General features: G+C 44.5%; 1 protein-coding gene across 3 annotated transcripts in view; it reads left to right on the forward strand.

Annotated features, from left to right (window-relative positions):
• Positions 1–17,050, forward strand: part of GDPD4 (glycerophosphodiester phosphodiesterase domain containing 4) — a 33,675-nt gene that overhangs the window by 12,479 nt on the left and 4,146 nt on the right. Inside the window, exons 3-16 of one of the 3 annotated variants that reach the window (XM_072326989.1) lie at positions 958–1,061; positions 1,829–1,922; positions 6,617–6,676; positions 8,793–8,891; positions 9,850–9,987; positions 10,081–10,174; positions 10,854–10,999; positions 11,113–11,195; positions 11,823–11,973; positions 12,590–12,814; positions 13,460–13,617; positions 14,200–14,347; positions 15,395–15,477; positions 16,687–16,769. In XM_072326989.1, coding sequence (XP_072183090.1) covers positions 958–1,061; positions 1,829–1,922; positions 6,617–6,676; positions 8,793–8,891; positions 9,850–9,987; positions 10,081–10,174; positions 10,854–10,999; positions 11,113–11,195; positions 11,823–11,973; positions 12,590–12,814; positions 13,460–13,617; positions 14,200–14,347; positions 15,395–15,477; positions 16,687–16,769 — 1,666 coding nt within the window. Of the gene's footprint in view, positions 1–957; positions 1,062–1,828; positions 1,923–6,616; positions 6,677–8,792; positions 8,892–9,849; positions 9,988–10,080; positions 10,175–10,853; positions 11,000–11,112; positions 11,196–11,822; positions 11,974–12,589; positions 12,815–13,459; positions 13,618–14,174; positions 14,348–15,394; positions 15,478–16,686; positions 16,770–17,050 lie in introns of all 3 variants that reach the window. The other 2 variants (XR_011902644.1, XM_072326990.1) reach the window with 2 other exon arrangements.

The following is a 17,050-nucleotide window of genomic DNA, read 5'->3' on the forward strand; positions in this document are numbered from 1 at the left end:
TCAGCATAGACATTGACTTCCATAACGGGACAAATCAGCCCAAGCTGACAAGTGATTGATGTCACAGGTCAAAGGTAGCCCAACCTAAATGACTTCTATCAGTGCTCTGGATTTTAGCTTTGAGATCTTGATGTGTTGCTTAGTTTGTCTGTGCCACCATGCAGTGAGCAAATGTGGCAGCAGGGAATGGCCTGGCACCAGGTGATGAGCCCATGAATGGGGGCCATAAGGAAAGAGACAGACCCTTTAGCTGGGTCTGTTGTGGCAGGACAAGGGGAAATGGTTTCAAACTAAAAGAGCTTTAGATTGGATGTAAGAAAAGAGTGTTTTTATGATCAAGGTGGTGAAGCGCTGGCACAGGTTGTCCAGAGAGGTGGTGGTTGCACCATCCCTGGAGACACTCAAGGTCAGGCTGGCTGGAGCTCTGAGCACCTGATGGAGCTGTAGATCATAGAATCATAGAAAATCCTGATTTAGAAGGGATCCATAAGGGTCATTGAGTCCAAATCCTGGCTGCATTCTGGGTCCATTTGGGGCAGGGTTGGCTCCAGTGACAGCGCTCCCACATTGCATGGCACAGAAGTGCCTTTGGAGACCATCCATTCAGATACTTATACAAACTGATCAGATCCCCCTGAGCCACATGTCTTCACAGGCTGAGCAGCCCCAGCTCTCTTGGAGAGGGTCCGGAGGAGGCCATGAAAGTGCTCAGATGGCTGGAGCATCTCTCTTATCAAGGAAAGGCTGAGGGAGCTGGGCTTGTTAAGACTGGAGAAGAGAAGGCTCTGTCTGGAGAGATCTCTTTGTGGCCTTCCAGTACTTGAAGGGAGTTTATAAACAAGGGACGTCCTGCATCAAGCCACATGTTTAAGGACAGCCTAAAAGCAACTGCTGTTTTCTCTGGTTGTTTTGGAGTAAACAAAGCTCTGACCAGCTGTCCTTCTTCTGCCTTCCTAGCGGGAATGTGTGTTTTTCCCACTGCTTGTTGGAGCTTTCTGCTTCTCTCTGGTCTTCCTGTACATGTGGGGTGAAGCAAAAAATGACTACAATAACTTTGACTGGTAAGTACTGTGTTTTCCTTCTTTTCCACTTGGATGCTAATTCAGTCATGAGCCAAAGATCTGACTCTGTGAAAACAGAAGTGTTCAGCACTCAAGTTGGTAGAACAAGGGGAAACGGTTTCAAACTAAAAATGAGGAGATTTAGATTGAATATAAGGAAAAAAAACTGTTTTATGACAATGGTAATGAGTCACTGGTGCAGGTTGCCCAGAGAGGTGGTGGTGCCACATCTCTGCAGGCACCCAAGGTCAGGTTGGATGGTCTCAGTACTGATGGGACTATGGGTGTCTGTGTGCACTGCAGGGGAGTTGGATTAGATGGCCTTTAGAGGTCCCTTCCAACTCAAATGATCCAGTGATCCTATAAAATTGAACATAACTGCCAGGTGTAAATAGATGTAGTGGCTAGCAACAGAAGCATTGTACCAGCTATTGCAGAGCAAAGAGAATTGTATGCCCCCAAATTGAAACAGGGGAATAATCAACAAATCCTTTCATTCTGCACTATGTAGGCAACCGTTATGTAAATCTAACACCTAAAATTAGATGCCATCCAGATAGCTCTAATATCAGAGGGAGGAAAGGTGTAATTATGTCATTGACTCTTATTGAGCCTTTGGGTTGGAAGTAAAGCTTCCCCCTCTCTCCTTGGGAAATGCCTCTGCAGCTCCTCCAGCATTCTGACATCTTCCCCTCCAGCTATGGTTTCCCTACAGCCTCTGTCATAATGTAACACAAACACTGTTATGAGATTTTATTCCTTTTTAGGTATAACTATGGGAACCTAGGCTTCTGGTTCCTCTGGTCTCTGGTTCTCCTGATAGTGGCTGCAATCCTGTTCATGTACATCACGCTGCTTTTGGTGAGTATATCTCCTTGCAAGAATGAATTATGGGCCTATAAAGTAAATATAAGGCTGGCTTTGATGTGTCAGACCAAAGTTCACCCATCACTGAGAGTGGATACTTGGGGAGGACTGGGTACACAGAGCATTTCTGGTACTTTCTCCTCATGTCCAACTATGGAAGAGCATTTTCAGTGCAGAGGTCTCTGAGACAATTGTAGGTTCTATGCATTCTTTCAATGATTTCCCTTTGGTGAATGCATTCCATCTCTCCTTAGCTGGAGCTAAAGTTGGTTGCTTTGACAGCAGGGATGTATGGAGACCTGAGCATTTCCCAACACTGCTACCTGCTCAAACTTTTTCCCTGTTATTTTCCTCAAAGAGAACCCAAAATAAGCACAGATCTACCCCTGCATTCCAATCTTCTGCGTGCAGAGCTCCAGGCAAAGAAATCAATTCTGAGAACTGGAGTCCATGCTTGATCTCACATCTGCTTCCATTTTGGGATGTCACGTGCCCAGGCTGGGCTGATGGTTTTGACTCACCACTGTGACCAAAACCACTGGATTTTATCACCAGTTTCAGTCCCTGGTCCTGGCTGGATCAGCTCCAAGCTCATGTTTGTGCTTTGTCAGTGTCTGAACATCAGCAAGTGCCCAGAATTATTGGAGGAGTTTCATGTCCTTGGCAGCATGGAGGTGATGACTGCAAGCTATTGGGGAAGGCAATGGATGAAGTAAAGCCAGAAATGCAATTGTAAACATGAGAGAAATTGGTGTCCTGGGGTATTTGATTCTGTCTTGGTGCCATTGTGTAGATAGATCCTCCCAACATCTTGGTGCTGTCTGATGTGTCTAACAGGGTTTGCCTCCCTCAAGAGGGTGAAGCTTGGAGTTTGGGGGTTATCACCAGGCAAGTTCTACAAGAGAAACATTTCTGAGTTGCCTCTGCTCTTGAGGCAGCCCCTGCACTCAGACTCCATTTCTTCCTCCTCAACATGAAGTCACTCACCCAAAGCCACTGGGTATTTCTAAAGGCACTTTGCCCTGCTTGCTTGCATCATTATGTCAGTCAATTTGACAAGATTTCAGAACTCGACTATGTTGAGCAGTGGGTGTTGGGAGACACGAGGCCCCATGCCATCAGGGCTGTGGTTTAAATGGGAATAGACCCTGAAGAAAAGAAGAGAATGGATAGTGCTCAACACGACCATCCGTGCTTCTGCTACCTCAAAACGTGCAAAGTTTTAGCTTAGATATGAGGAAGAAATTCCTCACTCAGAGGAACTTGACTTATGGCCATGCTGGGTGGAGCTCTGGGCAGCCTGTTCTATGGGATGTATTCCTGCACACAGCAGTGGTTGGAACTGGATGGGCTTTAAGATTGCTTCCAATCCAAACCAATGTGATTCAATGATACCACAACAAGGGATGTGGAGGAGACTGGCAGCAGTATGACACACTGATGCTTGTTCTAACAGGACTTCTTTCAGAGAATGCCTCAGCCTGGAAACACACCTCCATCACAATCTGATCTTCCCTGTCACAGCATTTAGCCTTTCAGCATAGCCTGTGATGAACCTTCAGCCCCAAAAACTTATAAAAACAATGAAACCCTGCTACACCTAAATACTCTTACCATTGTGGTTGCTGCTCCCATGTTCTGGCTGAGCAGTTCTGGGTAGAGACAGTTTCCCTACCTGTTGTAGGAAGGACTTGAGGTTTTCCGTCAGTGTTTCTTTGTGATCAGAGATTCATCTTTTGATTTGGAAGGGACCTGTTCAGCCTGACCTTCAACATCTCCAGGAATGGGGCATCCACCGCCTCTCTGGGCGACCTGTACCAGTTCTTCATTACCCTAATGGTAAAGAACTTTTTCCTTATATCCTTATAAGTATAAGGAACATTCCTTATACTGATGCTTCAAACACATCACATCAAAAACCTGAGCTGTTGGAGTAGAGAGATCTTAGAGCAACAAGAACCTGCAGCCCTGCTTCCACGTCCTCATTGGGAACCACTGAAGCAAACACTCTTCAGCCCACCAGCTGCTGAACAAAACACTGCACAATAAAGCAATGACTGCAAAGATGCTTTCTGCCTGCATACATCAGTGTAATTTTTCTTCAGACGATCAGTTTCAATTAGTGTAATTGTTATTGCACCCCAAGACAGTTTTCTTGTTCCTATTAAAGCTAAAAGGTTAAGCTGAGGGGTCTAGCTGCAGGACAATCCAGGTTCAGTGGAGAAGAAAAATCTTTTGTTGTTCAATCTTTTGAACACCAGTGGATAATATTTTCTCTTTCTGTAGTTCAACCGTGTTCATTCCAAGGGTTTGGGAAAGTCATTTGTGACTGTACAAAGTAAAGCGGTTCAGAAATGCTATAGCCTCCGTATTCATAGGCTAAAAAAGAAGACTCAGAACTGTCCATTGGCACTGAAGTTCAGAGAGGTGGGATGAGGAAGCTACTGTCCATCATTTTTCATCATAACATTGTGGGCAGTGACCCAGTTAGAAAGAGGAAGACAGAGATGTGAGCCCCAACTCTCTTGCATTAGAGAAGCATGCCTTAATTACCAGTTGTCTGGTAGATCATAGAATCACAAAATGGCTTGGGTTGGAAGGGATGTGGCTGTAACCCTCCTGCCATGGTCAGGGGTGCTGACTCTGGTGGAAGGAGACATTTCCACACTTACTAAAGACGGGAAGACTGCAAGTACTGGATGTAAGACTGAGAGAGCTGATGGGGCTGGCAAGAGGGACCTGGGCTTTAACCTTCATAGTAATAAGAAGAATAACTAAGTAAGAATAAGTAAATAAGAGTAAGTAATAAGAAGAATTCATAGATCTTGTCCACATCACCTCTGCTCACCAACCCATTAAGATGTGTTCTCCTACTGTGTTCAGTAGTGCAACGGCAGGAGTCCCTTCTGATTGGTGATTATTCTTCTTGAAAACTGATAACGAGCTACTGTTTCCATTCATAAAAATGAGCTCTTCCTCCAGTGGCATCCCTGGATGTACTGCATCATTCATAGGAAGGTTATACTGCAGTAGCAGGGGAGAGTCTGGTTGAGCACACCCTGTGAAATAAGTGGATGCACCTTTGGCTTGGATCAAGTCTTTACAACATTGATTGCAGAAAAGACAAGATTCTGAAAGTGTCTTTTTTCTTCTTTTTTTAATTTTTATTTATTTATTTATTTCTGAAGTGGCTTATTTAAATGGGGCTGGCTTAAGATCTTCAACAGTAATTCAATTCCCTCCAAACTGTTCCCACGGTTACCCATCGTGTACTGGGTGTAGGATTAAATTAAAGGTGTCTAACATGTCAAGAAGTACTTAAAAACTGATCTGTATTCTCTGCTGTGCTTATCTCACTTCAAATCAGCATCGTCCTGGAAAAAGACTGTATTTGTAGCTGGGTCGGAAAGAGCTTACATTCTTTTGAAGTTGGGTTTCAGAACAGATCCAGGGAACTACCCAGGGAACTACCAAACTGTCAGCCTTGCCTCTGTGCAGATCTTCCTGGAAGCTGTGCTAAGGCAAATGGAAGAGAAGGAGGTGATATGGGATAACCAGCATGGCTTCATCAAGGGCAGGTCCTTTCTGACCAACCTTTCTTCTTTTTATGTTGGCATAACTGCATCAATGGACAAGGGAGTCATGGACTCCCTGATGGACACTGATGGACACTGATGTCATCTCTTTGGATTTAGTAAGGCCACTGACAGTGTCCCCCATAACATCCTTCTCTCTAAATTGGAAAGAGATGGATTTGATGGGCGGACTGTTTGATGAATAAGAAACTGGTTGTGAGATTGTTCTTAGAGTGGTGGTCAATGGCTCAGTGTTCAGATGGAGATCAATGACAGTGGTGTCCCTCAGGGAACGGTACAAAGAATGGTGCTCTTTAACATCTCCATCAATGACATCAACATCTGGTGATGCTGCTCCCCAAACTGTGCTATCTGAGCACAGAAGAAAGTTTCCAGCAAAGCCATGGGACTGGTTTTTCTCACCCTTTACTTCTGTGTGTTCCAGGCCTTGTGGTTTGTCCCTTGTCCTGACTAGGGTTTGCACTGTGCCTCAAGGGAGCCTTCCCCACGTATCCCACCAGGAAAAGGAACATGCCAGCCATAGGGCTGCAGCTGATGACTAGAAATTAACCCAATACAAAGTAGAGGTTTTGAATCTTCAGTGGTAGATGTCCATGTTCTGAGATGTGCCTGTTTGCATTTCTTGTAATTGCTGTCAATATGTGGTCTCTCCTTTGCACTCTGCTCTGTATTATTATTTTATTTCATTTTCTTTTTTGAGACATTAGTTATTCCATAAGTTATATCCCCCATGGACGATATGCCTCCAAATTACAACAGATACATAGAAAACAGGCGAGATTTGTGTCATGGATGCTGGCCCTGGCTATATCCTCTCTGCCAGAGTTTATATTCACGAAGTGTGTTTACCGAAGAGCTCAGAGAAGATGTTGATCCTACAGGGCAGCTTTGTCGTATGTTTGGTCATTTCAGGAGCATATTTACTGTGGCAATAAACATTTCTCAGCATACATCTGTCCTGCTAACATCCTCGCCGTTGTGCAGCAAGGCGTATAATGACTTTCCGAAGCAAAAATCATTCCAGAAGTACCTCGCTAAACACACTTTATCATCCTATGCCAGGATGCCAACTATGTCTTCTTGAATTTCCAGGTCCTAGCAATGTGTTTGCTTGCAGAAGGCCAGCAGCTGTACCTGCACTGGAGTCACAAGGTGAGTAGAGTCAGGGCTTTTTGGTAACCCTAATCCAGGTTTTAAACATCAAACCTGTGGTGTACTCTTCATGCAAAATTGGTTAGACTATGGGAGAGATGGAATGGGAGGGAAGAGGTTAATTTCAAGAGGCTTTATCCATGAGAACGATGTTTCCAGCTGAGCTGGTCACCCCAGGTTCCCTTTGGATGAGGGAAACGAACTGAAGATGCAAATCATCCAGCTGGTCACAGGTATCTAAATTAAGATGAGATGAATCACACCCTTTTTTTCCTTGCTGACTATAAAAGGAGCCTGCAGTGACTCATTCGGGTGAAGGTGTCTATATTTGATGTGCTCACATGTGGCAGCATAAAGGCAAAGGAGGAGTTTGCTGAGGAGCACAGCACAAATCTCTGCAGGCAGTAGCTGCTTTCACTGTAGAGCAGAAATCTGTTTTTTCCCAGGCATTCTTTTTGTCTTTGAGAAGTTCTGGAAATGTCACCTGGAGTTCTGAAGGTACAAAAGCAAACCCTCAGGAATCTGTTGCTAAAAAATTGTGCATAATCATAGAATCATAGAATCATTAAGGTTGGAAAGACCACTAAGATCATTTAGTCCAACCATCAACCCATCACCACTGTGCCCACAATGTCATTCAATGTTACGTCTACCTTTCTCTTTAAAACCTCCAGGGATGGTGACTCCACCACCTCCCTGGGCAGGGATAAAAGTCAGCTTTCCTAAGAAATACTTGAAAGTTAAGTGAGATGTTTCAAATAGGAGCCCCTCGCCATGCAGTTTAGGGAAGAATGTAACATGATGATGAACTTTGCAGTGGAAATAAATAGTTGAATGAGATGATATTTGATCCCGCTTCTTCATTTCAGTAATGGAAATAATCATTTTGCTATTGAAAGCGGGTTTTCTGAAGAACCAAAAAGACATAGAACAATCTGTGGAAAACATTAGGATGGTATCTTTGAGTATAAGAGATCACAGAATCACAGAATTATAGGGGTTGGAAGGGACCTCTAGAGATCATCGAGTCCAACCCCCCTGCCAAAGCAGGCTCCCTACACCACGTTGCACAGGTAGGCGTCCTGGCGGGTCTTGAATATCTCCAGAGAAGGAGACTCCACCACCTCCCTGGGCAGCCTGTTCCAGTGCTCCGTCACCCTCACTGTAAAGAAGTTCTTGCGCACATTCGTGCGGAACTTCCTATGCTGAAGTTTCAGCCCATTGCCCCTAGTCCTGTCCCCACGCACTACTGAAAAGAGACCAGCCTTGCCACTATAGCTCCCACACCTCAGTTATTTATAAACCTGGATCAAGTCCCCTCTCAGCCTTCTTTTCTCAAGGCTAAACAGACCCAGTTCCCTAAGTCTCTCCTCATAGGGGAGATGCTCCAGGCCCTTCACCATCTTTGTGGCCCTCCGCTGGACTCTTTCCAAGAGATCCCTAAGAGATTCAGGACTGATTGTTAAGATGTTGATGTGTAGAATGGTTTGGGTGCTGGTCCAACTAGCATGTAGTGCTCAGCAGATAGATGATGTGCCAAGAAGAGCATACTGGCATAACTGCTTTGGTACCAATCTGGGCAAGTAATCAAAGAACAGAATGAACTACTCCTCCTTTTAGTTAAGAAAATAAATGCTCATCTATGAAGTGTTCACAGTTGCAGAAGCGCACTGCAAAGCAAGTCAGCATAAAAAAACCATGGAAATGTGTCTTTTGGGTTCAATTCATCACTACTGAGTTCAGCTGGCTACAGGTAAAGGATTTAACGTTGGATCATCTAGGCTCCATATACACCAGCTCACAGGGAGAGATGTCTCTCATTATAAAGCTAGAGGAAAGAGACCACCTCTGGAAATTCCCCTCTTTCTCTACTCATTTTAGAGGGAATCTTGAGGGCTGACTCAGGTTAGGTACCAAACTCTTAAAATCAATCTTGTCTTAAAGAAAATCCAATTAATGACACTGGTTTTAGTCCCATCAGATGTTTCCAAACTGACGTACTCGTGAATCCCGAATGTATTGAGTCTGTACTGCTTAAACAAGTCTGACAGGCAAATGAATTGTACGTTCTATGCAGAAATACTCAAGCTTATTCATATCCTCTTTGTCTCCCCAGATTGGGACTTTTCTTGTCCTGGGTTTCTCTATCACAGCCATCTTCATATTGTCTGTACTCTGGGGAGATCAATGGAAAACAGTCCGCCTGTCATTCCAGGTAAGAGGGACTTGGAGACTGTTTTAAAAAAACAAAACAAAACAACTAATTTTACTTTGTAATCAATAAAAAATTCCACATGGTGAGTGTTTTTCACATGCATTTTCCTGGCAGCCTATTCAGGTTTGCCTAAACCTTTATACTGACTTAATATTTCCTACTGGAAAAAAGGAAGCCAAGACCTGAAGTTTGGTTTTCAGCTGTTTTATGTAGCATGCTTTGGAAAGTCACAGTGAATCAGAAGAGCTTCATCTGCTGAGGACAAAGCATTGAGGTTCTTAGGGAGTAGGTGGGGAACGCTTGTGCAAGGTGGAACAACCTGTGGGATGTACAAGGTCAGAGTGCATGGTCACAACTCTCAGCAGATCTGAAGGTGGGGGCAAAATCTGCTCCACTGCTGCTTAGTGTTGTTGTAGCATCTGGGTCCCCACATGTACCTTGGGGTTCCCCACAGGTGTTGTTTATTTTGTGTCCCCATACCCTTTGAGATGCTTCATTTGGCCTCCTGCTGCTGTTCCCAAAGGACACGCATCTCTTCTAGATCCTATGTCATGTCCTTTAGCCCTGTGTTACTATCTCAGATATCCTGGACGTCTCAGATGATGCCTTTGTTTAAATAACTGAATCCTGCTTCTTATCAAAGGAAGTGTGAAGTGTCCAGAGCAGACAGCATCACGCACACACAAAATCTCTCAATGACTCTTGCTTCCTTCAGCCTTTCAATCTTATAGAATCAGGCATGAATAGAGCAATAGGAAAGGCTTAGGAAACTCAAGTTTGTTGCCATTAGTTCAAAGACTTAATTACATTGGAGATGACTGTTACCTGGATGGGTTTGGGTTGAATTAGACTGGAATAAAATGTCTGCTCTCTGGAAGATATTAATGAATTATGGCATGGTGGTGAAGGTGACTGTCTGCCAAGCCCTCATGGATAAGGACAGCCTGGTTCTTTTCAGATGGATAGAAGAAAGGAGAGCTGCATAGCAAAGAGAGGAGCATGCTGGGGCTGGATGGGGGCACATCTTTCTCCCCTGAATTTTGGGGTGGTTGGTGGATTCAACCTATGTGGGATAGAAGAGGAATCATGTGGGAAGGTGCAGTTGTGTTCGGGTGTTTTTTCTACCTGTATCTGCACTTGACTCTTTATATAAAAGAGTATGAAAAACTATCTTTTCTCTCCTTGCCAGATCACAGCCCCCTATCTCCACATAGGGGCAATAACCATCATGGTCCTTCTCTCCTGGCCCATGGCTCTGCATGCCATCAGAGCAGATAAGAAAGGTATAGTAACATTGCTTTCTGCTCCCCTTATGACAGAAGATGCATGTCAGTGAGGGAAAACAAATGTGAAGGAACACTTTCCTCCCATATCCACGCTCCAGCTGGGGTTGACTTTTAGTTTTTTAGTATTTCAGGGAAATTTGTAGGGTTTGAGCTCAGATAATATACTGTCCTGTCTGTCTGTCCATATTCATTACTGAGAAAAGAGTAGACATGTCACTTAGGGACACGGTTTAGTGGGCATGTTGGTGATGGGTTGACAATTGGAATTGGTGATCTTAGCGGTCTCTTCCAACCTCCATGATTCTATGATTCTATGATATGCATACTGTCTTGCAGAGTTTTGGTTGCTATCTAGGTAGCTACCAGCCTTGAGGATAAAGAGCTAATCAGAAATCCCCGAGGTCTGAGGCATGGAAATTTGGTCAGTCACTTGCAGGAGAAAGCAAGCAACTTTAAAATGTTACTTGTACAAAGACCTTCTTTGAGCAGTTTGTTCTCCTGGATTTCATTGTTTGGAGAGACAGTGAAAATCTGGGGAAAGAAGAGATGTTAAAAGGGTTGGGATAAAGCCCAACAGTTACTTAGCTGGAGGGCTGTATTAAGAGTCAAGCTGCAAGGCGAACCCATATGTTACCAAATGGATTAACTCTAGCCTTCCTCCTTCGAATTCTTTCAGTTGTTCAGGTGATAATTGTTGGTCCATACCTGGCTATCCTTCTCTTTCTTTTCTTGATACCTCTGGGGATGTACTCTCCTTGCATCAGAGAAGTGGGGACACTCGGTCCAAAGCCAGCCCTCATTGGACACCGCGGAGCACCAATGGTAGGTGTGGAGAAGTTGTTACACTTCAGATAGAAGACATAGAAGCTGTTATACTTCAAATACAGAGTGTATCACCTAAAACCGTTTTGCTCATGGGCCATTTCTTTCCTCAGCTAGCCCCAGAAAACACTGAGATGTCATTTCAGAAGACAATTGAACATGGTGCGGATGGTCTTGAAACGGATGTCACCATTAGGTAAGCAGAAAATGTTATACCTCACAAAGCACGTGCTTCCCATCCCTGGAGGTGTTCAAAGCCAGGTTGGATGGGACCCTGGGCAGCCTGGTCTGGTATTACTTGTGGAGGTTGGTGGCTCTACCTGTGATGGAGGTAAGGGGTTGGTTCTTGATTATCCTTGAGGTCCCTTCCAACCCAATCCATTCTATGATTCTATGATTCTATGATCATCTCTATACACTATTTTAAACACTTTTCGGCATATAAAGGCAGTTCCTACCCTAGTCTGGCTTACAGACCTCTTGAGGGTTTTATCTGTCCCAGAAAACACCAGAACACTCTGGCATCTGCAAAATGTGCCTTTCACATCATATTGTATCCACCCTTTTAGCAGCTGGTAGGCATAAATGTACCATCTCTACTCTGCCCCTGAGGAAACCAAGTCAGGGTCATCCAGCAATATTGGTTGGTGTTTTGAGTGTCGTACTTCTTTTCTACCTCACTCTCTGTACTGAGGGAGGTCACACAACTACGTTTGTGGTAGCCCACATACTGTTCTTGCCTAGCATGGCGCTGCTTGTGAACTGTACAAATGGCACTAAGTGAACTGCACCCCAAGTGACCCGAATTCTTGCTCTCCAACAGCTATGATGGTGTTCCTTTTCTCATGCACGACAGCACCTTGAGCAGAACAACCAACATCAAGGAGGTCTATCCCAATGACACCGCTCAAAATGCAGCGTTGTTCTCCTGGGATGCCCTGAAGGAGTTGAATGCTGGAGCATGGTTCCTAAAGGTAAGCACCATAAGGGACTGTCATCAATTGGCTGTAGAAGAGAAACCATCTGGCTAATACTAGGATGAACATTATGAGGGAAGTTTCTGGTTGAGCCAGAACAAAGTCAGTAGAGATCCTTACACTATAGGGTCTTCTTGTTTTGTACAGTTGGCTTTTAGGCTTTGGAGACCTGTTATGTTTGTCTGGTGTTTTTTTTTTTGTGGCTGTTTATCATGGCAGCAAAAGAACATGCTGGAGAAAGAAGATAACAGCTACTTGCATCACAGAATTATAGACATAGGTTGAAGAAGAACATAAGAGCATTGACTCTAGCCATCAACTTAACACAGATTGTGCAAGGTGTTCTGTGTGATGTAGCTGATGTGGTGGGACAGAGAATCACAGCAGGGCTAGCTGAGAACTAGACAATTCAGGTCCCAGGAGCAGTGCCACCACAGCCTAGGACTGTTGTCCCTGTTTCTCAGATAGTAAGGCTAAGTAAAGTAGAATATCCTGCCCTGCTGAGGGCTGATGACAAACTTTTTCCTCCACAGAGCCATGACCTGCATGCATGCAGCAGACTCCCAGATGCGACTGGCTGATTGATTTCCTTTTTGTATCTGCTTGTTTCTAGGACAAACCTTTTTCATGCATGGGCTCCCTGTCAAGGGCAGATCAAAACCAGGCAATGAATCAGTCAGTTTACAAGCTAAGTAATTTCTTACGCCTCGCAGACAGTCAGAATAAACTTGTGATATTTGATCTCTACCGTCCTCCAGAGAAACATCCTTACAGGAATTCATGGATCAACAGAACCCTGGAAGTCATCCTCAACGAGTCGGGGATCAGACCCCACCTGGTAGGGTGGCCACTCTCCTTCATATCCCATTCTATTGCTCACTGAATTGGGACACTGGGGTCAACAGTGCATTATTTTATCATTGTGATAATTGACAGCCAACTCTGTGCCACCCATACGTACTTTATATATTGCATAGAAGAAGCTCCTGGTTCAAATTAAAGCAGCTGGGAGCTTTCATTGCCCTTCTCCTTCCCCTTGCAACACTCTGCTTAGGATACATGCCGAATCCATGTGAACCAGGTTACGTGTTCACTGATTTCCAGAGAGTTAAGTTGATCTGTGCCTGCTCCCACACTGGGAGAAAGGGACATGAGAATGCTTTCCATTGCCTTTCCTGTTAACCAAAGCTGCCTTTTCATTCATTTCAAACACTGCTTCTTTTGTTAGGGCAATGGGAAATGTTCAGTGATTTCCAGTCGATAAGAAGGAACACTGAAGACTGATTTCTTGATGAAAATGACTTTCATCAAGAAGCAAGTTTAAACCCAACAAATAAATGTTCTTTGATCATTGAAGGAAATATGTTATTTGACAGGCTGGGTTAAGCCCCTCAAGACTTTATCTGTACCAGATTTCAGTGAAGGGCATGGCCATTACTAGTTAGTTCAGTGTGAATTCACAAGGTCCTCTTGTTGTTTGCAGGTCCTGTGGCTAGAGAATGACATGAGGTCCTTTGTTCAGTCCGTTGCTCCTGGCTTCCAGCAGACCGTGGGCAGTAAGGCCCCGGTTGAAGATCTGTTGATGGATAATATTGTCAAACTCAACCTGGCCTACACCGAAATGTCCAGTGAAGATATTCGGTAGGTTGCAGTTTCAAACCCAAGTGTTCTCTGTGGTCTGACTAGAGAACATTTGCCTTGTGTCTGTGGCAATGTCTCCCTCCAGTGACCAGCTCTGGGATCGACAGCATTTTAGAAAGGACTCCTTGGGGGTAAACGGCCATCTCTATTGCATTTTTGGAGGTTAAGGGCTTTAATTCACTCCCACTGCTGACCCTGACTATGGACAAGAAGTGGCATAATTGAACCCCAGTCTCCTCCCTACTCAAGTTCAAGTCCATACTTAATCAACCAGGGTCATATAATCATATAATCATAGGATCATTAAGGTTGGAAAAGATCTCTAAGATTATCTAGTCCAGCTGTCCCCCTGTCACCAGTATTGCCCACTAAAGCATGTCCCTAAATACCTCACCTACATGTTTCTTGTACACCTCCAAGGATCTGGAGATCTTCTGAGTAGAACTCAAGTATCTCCTGATTTCTTGTCCTAAAGCAAATCTTTCCTATACAGATTTGCTATTTCTCCTTGATTCAGCCCAAAGCAAGTACTAACCTCCTTGCTTTTCTTAATGAAGGCAATTGCCTCTTGATCTTTTAAAGGAAATATGCTGAGGCAAACATCACCACCAATTTCTATGTGATCAATGAGCCCTGGCTCTTCTCCCTGGCCTGGTGCTCTGGGGCACACTCTGTGACCACGAATGCTGTCCACATGCTGAAGAACCTCAACCAACCACTCTTCCTCATGGTAAGCAGTAGTCCTCCCTTGTTCCTAGGGTACAAAATGGGGGTAGGATGTTCATGGTTACCTTTAGAGATCGAGGGCCAATTCATTCACGGATAAAAGGGACTGAACATGAGTCTGGTTCTTGTGAGCCACTGCAGATGTCATCATCCCCAGCTCCTGTTTTATCTTGGCCCTTAGAAAAGCACTGTGGTTGGTAGGGCTTCATGTCTGTGTCGGAAATGAAGGAAAGCAAGTCCTGGTGAGACTCGTGTAAGGACAAAGGCTTTGAGGGTTCATGTGGTTCCTGCATGACAGTTTCAATTTCTGAGATTCTAAAGAACATTACTGCAGTCAGGAGTTCCTAATGAGCAGGAACTCCTGTATTCCTTTACAAACTTGGTCAGATGTCAACAGCCAAAAAGAAAAAAGCATAGAGTCAACCCTTCCTTGCAGGGAGGAGCTTTTCATGTTGTTTGTCCATTCTCTACTCTGCCTTTGACAATCTGTAGGGCTGAGGAGTGCCATGTTCTCACCAGAGTCCTTGCATCATAAAAGTTACCACTTGGAATAACCAGTTTCACACTCTTGAAGTAGATTTTAAAATGCTCCTGTCTCTCACCCAGAAAAATAAATCATTTTCATCCCTTCTGAGGGTGGGTGAGGTCCAATCTGAGGACAAGTCCCAGACTTAAAGCAGGAGCCACCCCAGCCCCTCAGTGGTTTTCACTCAAGGACAGTTTTGCAGGGGGAACCAGATGCCATCAATTGATATTAATGTCGTAGGAACAAACAAGGAATCTGTGCTGTATTCACTACACTGCAATGCAGCAATCCAATCTCCTTGGACACCCAACAGATCTATTTTTACAAAGGATGATGGCTTGGCACCTACACCCAATGGCAAGTGACTGCTTCCAAATGCTTCCTTTATACACCTGAAGTATATCACTTCACATGCACATGCAGTAGCTGGATCGCCATGGCCAAGCAGTAAAAAGGAGCTCGAGCAGCTTTTTGCATGCTTCAGTGTTTGTGGTGTTGGACATACTCTCTGTTGTTCTCTTCCAGACACCACGGCAGTACAACATCATGTGGATCCTGACAGACCTGGCCTCAGTGCTTCTCATCTCGCTCATCTTTGCTCTGCACTGGTAACAACTGACTTCACAGAATCAAGGAGAAATGGAAAATCTGTATAGGAAAGATTTGATATCCTGAGTTGGAAGAGATCCATCAGGATCACTGTGTCCAACTCCTGGCTCCACTGCTTTCTAACCTGATCTGTTGCTCTTGGTAGAGGAATGGAAGGATGCTTACAATGTCCTGAAGGGTTAAAACTGCTCTTCTTCAAGAACTGTTTAAAAAAGAAAGAAAGAGAGAAAGTGTCCCGAAAATCTCCAAAAACTGCTCCTGCTTGCTTTCCTGTTTTCCTTTCCCTTTGGCAACTCACTTACCTGAAGGATTCAATATAGATGTGGTGGGTTTAGAGTAGCAACAGAAATAAGTTATCAAAGCTGATGAACTGAAAAAGGAATTGATTTTTCTACTCTTACTATTTAGATTAGGAATTTAGATATTAAGAGTTTAGGCATTAGGTGGAAAGCTCTTATTGTTAATATTTGTGCACCCTGTGTCTCTCTGTCTACATGTGTCAAAGTCAATGAGGAAGCCCATCCACCCAGCTGAAAACACCTGAGTGTGCCAAGCACTGTGTTTTCTTTGCTCCTGTGCTATTCATGACTATCTATGTTTGATTATTGGGAATACTTGGATCAGGGTGCTGGATGCAGCATGGTTGGATCAGAAACTGCTCACCCTGCTCTGCTTTCTGCAACCCTGACCCCAAGTCCTGCTTGTAGCATCTTTCACCTTGCTTCCAAGGCTGCAGGTTGCATCAGATGGTTTGAAATGACAACACCCATGCAATACGTTATTACCATCTCCAGATCTTCCCATGCCATCCATTGCATGATGGGAGAAGGGCATTCCCAGTTCTTCTGGGAGCACAGGGCCATCAGCTGTGCCTTGGGGACCTATATGATCTGGTTTATCAGGTTCATGAGACCACCAAACTTACAATTTTTAAATGTCTTTGTCTGCTTAGGAACCAGCAGCTGCAAAGTAAGGACTGTAATCCCTTAAGTCTTTCCTAGAAAACAGGGCTTAGTCACAAAGTTGCCCTCAGAATGCTATTGCTCATGTGAAGTGTGGACACTTAAGCATTACAGGCATGAACCAGGCTCCCTTCTCATTAAAGACCTGAGCAAATCCCCAGATACCTGGGCAGTTCCAGCCCTAACAAAGGAGAATAAGGTGACCAGGGCTACAGGGAGCTGACCCAGGAACTTTGTCCCATGCAGGTGGCGAGAGCGGAGCTTCTCCTGCTGTGCCCATGAAGGTGACCCAATGCTGGAGAGTGGTACTTACAACAAGTTCAGGACAGGTGAGTGGGTGAGGAGAGACAGGAGTTGGATCCTGCTTGGGGAAGTTTCCATGGAGCATAACTGATGGGTTGGTGATGGTGCTGAGACATGACTGAGCCCAGTGGGGCCACCAATCTTGACAGATTCTATAATTAACATTAACAATATGTTTTGGAGATCGTGGAATCCTTAGAGTTGGAAGGGACCTTTAAAGGTCATCTAGTCCAACTCCCCTGCATGAACAGGGACATGCACAGTGAGATGAGGTTGCCCAGAGCCTGATCCAGCCTCACCTTGAAAG

The sequence above is a fragment of the Excalfactoria chinensis genome, chromosome 1 (genome assembly GCF_039878825.1).
Source record: "Excalfactoria chinensis isolate bCotChi1 chromosome 1, bCotChi1.hap2, whole genome shotgun sequence".
In the NCBI taxonomy this organism is placed as follows: domain Eukaryota; kingdom Metazoa; phylum Chordata; class Aves; order Galliformes; family Phasianidae; genus Excalfactoria; species Excalfactoria chinensis.